Source organism: Perca flavescens, chromosome 8, assembly GCF_004354835.1.
Source record: "Perca flavescens isolate YP-PL-M2 chromosome 8, PFLA_1.0, whole genome shotgun sequence".
Taxonomy (NCBI): Eukaryota; Metazoa; Chordata; class Actinopteri; order Perciformes; family Percidae; genus Perca; species Perca flavescens.
In genome coordinates this window covers 20,512,260-20,521,198 of record NC_041338.1, presented here as the reverse complement: position 1 = coordinate 20,521,198, position 8,939 = coordinate 20,512,260, and the positions used below count along the sequence as shown (strand labels likewise).

The window sequence follows — 8,939 nt, the reverse complement described above, 5'->3', positions numbered from 1 at the left end:
GCGGGACTTTTACTTGTAACAGTATTGTTACTTGAGTAAAATATCTGATTACTTCTTCCACCACTGATGTATTTCTTCCACTGAGGTATCTGTCTCTTGTTTCCTGTAATCTCCCTACTAATGCTATCTAATGGCACAATGCATCAAATACCTCCCCAGCCCTTAAAGAAAAATGTATCTTGCTGGAATACTTGGCACTGACAATAATGAATGAAGAAATGACTCTTGTCTCAGTTTAGTGTGATAGTGATTACAAGAGGAAGACAGACACAGTTGACCCAAGAATTCCTTTTAATGAACAGAAACCCGGTCATGCCAGATCACAATGACACTTTGTACCAACTGTCAGTTCAGCATGCAACACTGGAGAAAACAATGACAGTACATATTTATGTTTATCCCTGGATAATTAAAGAATCAAAAAATTAAGGAAATGACAAAACGTGTACTGTACAGTGAATGCAGAAGAACGTTGATTTCACCATGCAAACCAAGTCGGCACACACGACAGAAGAGTTTCCACTAAAAGGGTTTGAGTTCAGTCTCTTAGAAGGAGTGGTCTGGTTTTGATCACCAGAAAAGAAAAGTCCGACAAGGGGGTAGGCAAGGTTATAAGAGAGGGAAGGGGGGCAGTTACTAATGTTCTTTGATGAAGTTCAAGGCACCAGCACAACTCTCATAGTGTTGGTGTAACCGGAACCTGGGCGCCAGCCGGTCACAACAATGGCGACATCACCAGACTTGAAGAATTTGTGGTGCTTGCCTACGGATAGAGAAAAAGAGAGGCATTAGTGGAAAATTAAGGATTCAATAATTAGATATAAAGCCTTGTGACTCCTGTCAATAAAAAAAATTACCGCATGCCTCTTGGTCCCATAACAATTTACCTAACTGTTAAAAAAATTTTTTTTATACTAATTTAAAAAAACAAAACATCACCACTCACCAACTTCCAGAGCAAAGTTCACACGCAGGTCAACATCCTCAGCCCAGACATCATTGGCAGGCTTGGTGTAGAGCACAGGGTAGATACCGCGGTACAGGTGGGCCTGGCGGGCGGTCTGGCCACAGCGGGTCACAGCAATGATGGGGGCACGGGGCCTGTACCTCGACAGCATGTGAGCAGACCTGCAGGTAGCAGATTATCACAAATCGTTAATATAAGATGTAGAACTGAAACTATATAAATGTCAAAGCCAATTCAAAAAATGTGTGCCAAAACTTAAAACTGCAATGAATGATTATTTGGCAGCAGGGGAAGTGGAAAACACAACGTTGATTACCTTGATAACCTTTTAGGTTGATATAGAAGTGAACTTCCCACCAGCAGCTACGTAGCAATATTATATCATTCTGCTAAACAATGATCTGGAAGTAGTCGTTTGATCCATTGTTAATATGGAAATATTAATTATAGTTGCTTTAATTATGCCATTATCATTAGGAAATCCATCCAGCTGACACACCTTCTGTATCATGTGTTGAGGAATGAACAGGGAGTTAAAATTAACTTGTAAAATGTCAGGGTTCAGATCTCAAAAGGTCACAAGTGGAGCACAGATTGTGAGTGCCGTGATAGTTGGCCCACTTCATGTGAGCCGAGGGCTTGTGTTAGGGAGGGAGAGGAGGCAGAGGGATAGAGAGATGTTACAATGCACCAGTTTCTTTGCTCACAGTGGGCGCCATGTAGGATATTATGAGTCACAGCTTTCCAGAGGAGATTAACAGGGTGGACTTCTTCTTTTATGAGTCTCACCTGCCAGACTTGGTGAGCACGATGATGGCGCTGGCGCAGCATTTGAACGAAGCCTCGACGGCACCGATAGCGACGGACTCTGTGGGGTCACGGGTCAGATGAGAAGTGCGACGCAGCTCCTCGAACATCTGCCTGTGGAACATGGCGGCCTCGGCTTCACGGGCAATCTGAACACGTGAACATAAAAAACCCTGATAAAAGTAGTGTCAGGCTGCAGTCACACAACCAGCTTCAACTGCAGGAGTTAGTTTGTATTATAAAGGACAAAACAAAGGGGCAGTTAACCTCAGTGCAGAAGTCTTCATACCTGATAGCACATTGAGACAAGAAGCTAAACAACAGCAACGGCCATGATGTCCAGGGATGTTGCTGTGCACTGCAGATCCTCAGACACATGCTAATTGAGTAATATGAACACACAGTTAAAGCACAATGCAAGAAGACAGCAGATGGATGGAGGGAGGAGGCGGTGCAACAGGGATACACAAAGCAAGTTGAACAAATACTAAACAAGCTGTTAGTAAAACCCAAGCTGGTACGAGTGATGTGCTTTCATGGACGGTTCTGTCGCGAGTAGGTAAACCTATCAATGTGTTGGTTAATTGTTTATTATTCCTGACGTTGATCATGCACCTTTATTTATGGTATTTATTTTTCTCTTTTAAGTGCAACAAACAGCTCCAGGTTTGCCCAAACAGTGTGCCTATGTACTGTATATAAAGCCAAAACGTGCAAAGCCATTAAATTACCATGACCAATGTGTTGCTTCATCATGTGAATTTGGTCAGCTTTTGTCATTAAAAAACATTGCTGCTTGGTAGCCAACTCTCAAGAGTTCAATGTCAGTTTCCCAAGAGCACACAAATGCACCACATGCCACAACAAGTGTTAGAGGTATTAGTTAATATTGATAATGCAGGCTTTCTCCCGGCCTCAAACACACAAACAGATGAGACACACAGGTGCTGCAGTTCGATCAAAACCATTGGCACAATTTTCACGTAAAAACATTAAGGAATGGGACCAGTCGGAGGTGCTCTTACCCTGTGCTGTGTGTGGACGGCCTCCAGAGGATAGTCTCCCTTGGCGGTCTCACCACTCAGCATGATGCAGTCATTGCCGTCCAGCACGGCATTGGCGACATCACTGGCCTCAGCGCGAGTAGGGCGGGGTTTCTTGGTCATGCTCTCCAGCATCTGAGGAGAAACAACAAGACTTTCTGATACACTTTTCTTTTAAAAATGTTTTCCACAAAACAGTCTTCTTACTGATGTCACAGACCTGTGTGGCACAGGTGATGGGCTTGCCGATCCTGATGCACCTGCCAGTCATCATCTTCTGGGCGATGAAGACCTTCTCTGTTGGGATTTCAATGCCCAAGTCTCCACGGGCAACCATGATGCCATCACTAGCCTCCAGGATCTCATCGAATCTATCAGACAAAAAGAAAAAACATCAGTTCAACTATTCTCCAGAGATTTAGATCTGTGCAGATTCAAGTGTGACCGCTGGTAATTCACCCACCTGCGCACACCCTCGTGGTTCTCCAGCTTGCTGATGATCTTGATGTTCTTGCCCTTCTCACCCAGCGCTTTCCTGACAGCTTGAACGTCAGCAGCCTTACGGATGAAGGAGGCGAAAACCATGTCAACACCCTGCTCCACGCCAAACTGCAGGTCCTGAATATCCTTCTCAGACAGAGCAGGCAGGTCAACTGCAGCTCCAGGCAGGTTGACGCCCTTCTTGCTGCCCAGTGTACCGCCATTCTCAATTTCACACATCAGGAAGTCGTTGCCTTAGGACACACAGAATGAAGAGTTACTTAATTTCCACCATCAGGCAGAAAGTTGAAAGCCAAATCTGTATGAAAGATAGACAAGATGAACCGCACAGATGATTGTGTGCTTACCAACTTCTTTAACCTTGAGGGAAATCAGACCATCATCAATGAAGAGGTGGCTTCCGGTCTGCAAAACCTTGGTGATGTTCTTGTAGTCGAGCCAGAGAACTTTCTCGTCACATTTCTCCTTGTACTGGTCGTCCAATGTGACCTTAATGGTCTCACCCTTCTTGAGCTCCACCTCAGCAGTACCGCTCTAAACAAGACCAAGGAGAGAGAGCTTGTTCATTGTCAGGATGAAAAATCGCTGCATGAAATCTTTACAATTATTTGTGCAATGAATCAAGAAAAGGCCTCATTGAAGCCTTGGTAATTTGGCAAGAACTTACGCCCTTGATAAGTCCGGTCCTGATTTCTGGTCCCTTGGTGTCCAGAGCGATGGCCACTGGTCTGTAGTCAACAGATCCTGGACCGAAGCTCTCAGTTGCATCACGGACATTCTTGATGGTCTCAGCATGGTACTGTATGACGTGGGGTGTGCAATAAATGTTATCACATTGAAAACCTCAAAAAATCTAGAATAGCATACAAAGCATACAAATCATACAAATTTACATTAGTAAAGTCATAATACCTTGTTTCATTTAGGTGGAGAAAAGATTATCTCTAAATGTATCAAATTCTTGAAATGAAAATAGTACAACAGGTGGATAAACTTGGTCATGTAGTCACAAGGACAGCACGGTTACATAACTATATGCAGTAAACCTTGAATGACAACTGCCACACAGTTTTAGCTCATGACAGTTTCACTGTGCATAAATAGCTGTCAGGGATTACATGAATAGTTATCTAAATATGTGATGCTGTAGCCTTTAAAGCAGGGTGTTTGACAAATGTAATAAAAACCAAATACTTAATTAATTTCCTACTTCATGTGATGGACGTGTACAACTGCTACATTGTCTGTCCACAGCTATGGATCTAGTAAATGTATACTACATGCAAAAAAACAGAATAAATTCAAAGTCTAATCGGCACATGACTACTGTCCTCAGTCAATAATGAATTGTTGTGTCATTGTGGTTTGACTAAATGCCTTCTTCAAGCACTGTTGCTGCAAGGCTGTCTCTCACAAGACCTATTTATAGCTGTACTGACAACTGACACACCAATGCAACAGATGTCAGATCTCTTATGCTCTTTTCGTAACAAATCATATATCCACTAAGAGTTGTGATTTCCTGGATCACATTTATTAATTATTTGTTGCTGTAAACCTGGCTAAAACACAGACTGGACATACAACTTAAAACAACTCAGAGAGTTGAAATATTTTGGAAACAGCACTGCTTAACCTTTGAAGATACAAATATCAACTGAGGGCATTCATACTACAGCTGATGATAGATTTGAAGGCTAATCTGCTCAGGTGACAGTGAAAAAGGTAAAGAGGCATGACTTTTAAAGGCGAAGGGTCAAGAGTATAAGATCTGCCAAAGAATTGGCTGTGATGCAGTTGGCTTGCCAAATCTCAAACCATCACACAAACAGTGGTACTGAAGAAGGCAAGGCAAGTACAAGCTCATAGATCACATTACAGCCACAGACAGACCAGGCGACAGGAGTAATGTCACACTGACGGCTGCAGCTGTAAAGGGCAAATCCATTCTAAATCACACAAACTCTGCACACACTTGAATTGGTAAAGTCACAGCAGGTGTTTTTGGCTTTGACAGCCACTGGGAAAAACCTGCTGCGACATCACCATTTGGGATTGTTTAGTTCATCAGGCTAGAATGTTTAAGTAAAGTTTTGGAGATGCAAATACTTAAAGAAAGCAGGGCATTTGCTAAATATTTCTCTCTGTGACTCACTTCATGTGTGCCATGAGAGAAGTTCATTCTTGCAATGTTCATCCCAGCCTTGATCATTTCCTTGGACATGTCCACAGATCGGGAGGCAGGTCCTGCATCAAGACAGGTCAATGAATACAAAGCTAAATATGATATTTCTAAGATACAACAAGATATTCTTTATTGTTACGAGTGTGTAACAAGAGATGAATCAATAGGATTTGTTAATGAGTCTGACCGATTGTGCAGATAATGCCGGTGTTGCGAGACACAGCAGGTTCAGAGTCAATGTCCAGCAGGCACATGTGCTCAATGAAAGTGTCTGCCATGGCAGCATGCATCTGCTGGGTGTGGATGATGGAAGAGCTCATATCCTTTGACTTTGACATGACTGGATCTGTGTTCGCAGGAAACGTCCTGTGAAGACAGAGGAGGAGTGTGATGATCGATTAGAACCTGACAACTCGACCCCTGACCTGTTTTATATGTTAGGTATTGTTATTATTGTATTATTATATAATTTCACTTGACAAATAATAAATTGATTGATTGATGTAAGAGTTTTTTTTTTTCATCAGACAGTTCAGGTCAGCTGTGATCTTAATGGTGACACAAAGGCTCTTGAAACCAAGAGTGTGTAATAGAAGCTACATTAAGGTCATAAATAATCACATAAATGTGAGCACATATATTCAAAGAGTTAGTAAATCAGAAACTACAGTAAGATTCTATCAATTATCTAAATGGAAAGGTACACACTTAGGGGAGAAAGGATGGTGTGACCTCTCCAGAGTGACTGTGCGAGCTGACCCAACAGCCTGTGCAAAGAGTAACAACAACAGTATGTGCCTGCCTGACTGCACTCTCCCACATTCCAGCAGGCGTATATGTGCAGCTAAAGAAGAGGAGCTGGTCACTTGACAAAGGCTAAAGCTAATTTATATCAGAAAAAAAACATCAGGGAACTTGCATCATAATTGCATGATAAATGGGCTGTGTTTTTTATATATATCATATATGTCAAGATCAAAGCACCTTAGCAGGCTATTTTTTAGAAATACAGTCTTTAAACAGATCATTCCTAAAAATGAATAGTTGTGTAATAAATGACAGAGTAACAGGTCATACTTTAAGCTGCTATTTATTTCATTAAGAAAGAAAACTTTCTTGAAACATGCAGTTTGAGTAAAACTAATTTATGTATCTGCACAAGAAGCAGAGCAGAGATGTAGTACCAGAGCATGATACAGATATATACATACAATATATACAATTAACAAATAAATCAAAGTTAGAAAGCTGTATGGGACTTGTGGGACCCTTGTGCAGTGTGTATAAAGGAACTGTATGTGCAAACCACTGCACTCTATTCCAGATCAAAGTGACATTTTACAGTATTTGTATATTTGAAATATATATTATAAATACAATTTATGCATACATATTATGATCATGCATAACAACTTTAAATATATTCATAAGTGATGTAGAGTTCTTTGAAGTAACATTTTTAAAAACATGATAAGAAATTATAATTTGTCATATAGTTGAGTTTTAATGCTGGTACTCACCTACTGGGTGAACTTTGCATGGACCAAGACGCCACTAGTTCTGCTGGAGCGACAGTTTTTATTCCCCTCACTAACCGGGACTACTTTCCTGTGTGAACAACACCCGGTGACACAGGATAGAGGGCGCGAGAGTTCAGGCACCGTTTACTGTTTTGACAACTGAACAATTGAACGTATGTTTTTCACATGAAAGTTGTTTTCTATAGGGCTACGTAAATACCACATCCGATGATGAATTTCCAAATAAAATCACAGACGTTGGACAAATATTGAGGAAGGATACAGCGCAGGTTGTTCGCCTGGCCAATCACAAAGCTCTCCGCTGATATAGCTGAACATGAGCCTGGGTCCTCAATTGGTATCGCGCGCCGTCAGGAATATGGCCTTTTCACGGCAGGCATTTTGACATGTCTTAACATTACTTTTCTGTTCTTGTGAGGACATTTGCTGAGTGCAGAAATACAGAAACACACATAGCCTTCTTTTTATTTGGTCCCTTTAGCTTCCTTTTCGGGATATATTACATTATCATTAACATCATGCAACATCTAATAACAATTTTTTTTTATTTGTTAAGACTCCACATTGCTTCAGATGCACACCAGGCCACAAGTATGTCAGGACTTTATTTTTTTTCAATGTTTCAAATGTTTCTTTATTTCATAGATGCATTTTCTTTATTTTTTCTTTATTATTTAATTAAATGTAACAACATTATCCCCCTCCTTTTATGGATGCACTTGTCTGCATTCCTTCATCATGATATGTATACATACATTCCAAATGCATTCACTAAGACCTTGATATACAGTCATGTTGCTTCAAAATTAGAAGAAAGGTGCAATGAGGGTATGACAGCTGATGAGTCAAACATAACAGTAAATGCTTGCCAGAGATGCAAACTTATTATCAACCAGCTAATATATTATACAGATGCACAAATGCATGCATTACACTCAGATATAGTAACACATGACACACATTTGCTAAATATAGTGCATCTGGTTGTCGCTGTCTATGTTTGTTATGGTAAATGTGTATATATAGTTGAGCCGAGCCTGAGGAACACATTAGGAACATACTGTACCACAACGTAAAACCAGACCCACCCTGTGCCATGTTTAACATACATGTGCACTCGCCTTATAGTAATGTAATAAAACAAAATGTGCTGTCTCAGCCCTGCTCAGTAATCCAGTAATATTTTTTACAGCTAGGGATACTTACTCTGTGTGTATGTTTGAAATCCTTTGTCAGTTGCACATTATTTTTTACATTCCTCAAGTTGTAAAAGTCATATTTATTAATAATTGAACAAATGAAAGACTCTTTGTCTACAATGTTTGTTACTATGAAGTCATTGGATGGGAAGGCTCAGGTTTGCTTATCTACTGGAGTTGTTAAATAAATGTATTAAAAATAAATAATGGAAAAATAATGTCTATAAATGTTTATGCCCTAAAACTGTTTAACAAGGTATCAATGTTGCACAGTATTTAATCTGGACCTATGTGTAATTTATGATTCTTAAATATTCTTGGAACGTGTGGATGCTGTGAGCCTTCAAGAGGTCTAAATCTGACACCAAACTGACTTTCACCCTCCTTCTGTCCATGTACGGATACATGTACAACCCAAAGATGGACTGAGGCCAGTAAAGCCACTGGCTGCAGAAAAATGCCACGGTTTTCAGTTCACTTGTGCTTCAACTGTGTGTGTCCAGTTTTGACACTTTTACAACATTACAGCAGAAACACATGGGTAATTGTATTGACTTGGCATCAACGTATATGAATTGTCTGAGCTTACAAAGTACACTGTAAAACAGTGTAGTAGGTTTGGATATAATCACACAGGTCAAAACTAGTTTTACGATACAATAAGTAAGAAGTTCCCTTCTTATTTCATATAATTTT

General features: G+C 40.5%; 1 protein-coding gene across 1 annotated transcript; it reads right to left on the bottom strand.

Moving 5' to 3' along the window:
• Nucleotides 1-273: 273 nt before the first annotated feature.
• On the bottom strand, nt 274-7,129 carry pkmb (pyruvate kinase M1/2b). Its single transcript, XM_028584607.1, has 11 exons — nt 7,024-7,129; nt 5,691-5,869; nt 5,474-5,565; nt 3,986-4,117; nt 3,666-3,852; nt 3,281-3,551; nt 3,038-3,188; nt 2,800-2,952; nt 1,757-1,923; nt 947-1,128; nt 274-763 (listed from the first exon to the last, which is right to left on the bottom strand). Exons 1-11 carry the CDS (start codon nt 7,041-7,043, stop codon nt 657-659), a joined length of 1,641 nt encoding a protein of 546 aa, XP_028440408.1. The 5' UTR covers nt 7,044-7,129; the 3' UTR covers nt 274-656.
• Nucleotides 7,130-8,939: the final 1,810 nt, after the last annotated feature.

Excerpts from the sequence above, each read along its gene's own strand:
- pkmb (XM_028584607.1), bottom strand. The coding sequence starts at position 7,043 with ATGCAAAGTTCACCCAGTAG. Across the intron at positions 5,566-5,690 it reads CGGCATTATCTGCACAATCG|GACCTGCCTCCCGATCTGTG; the intron begins GTCAGACTCATT and ends GTCTTGATGCAG. Across the intron at positions 4,118-5,473 it reads TCTCTCATGGCACACATGAA|TACCATGCTGAGACCATCAA; the intron begins GTGAGTCACAGA and ends CACGTCATACAG.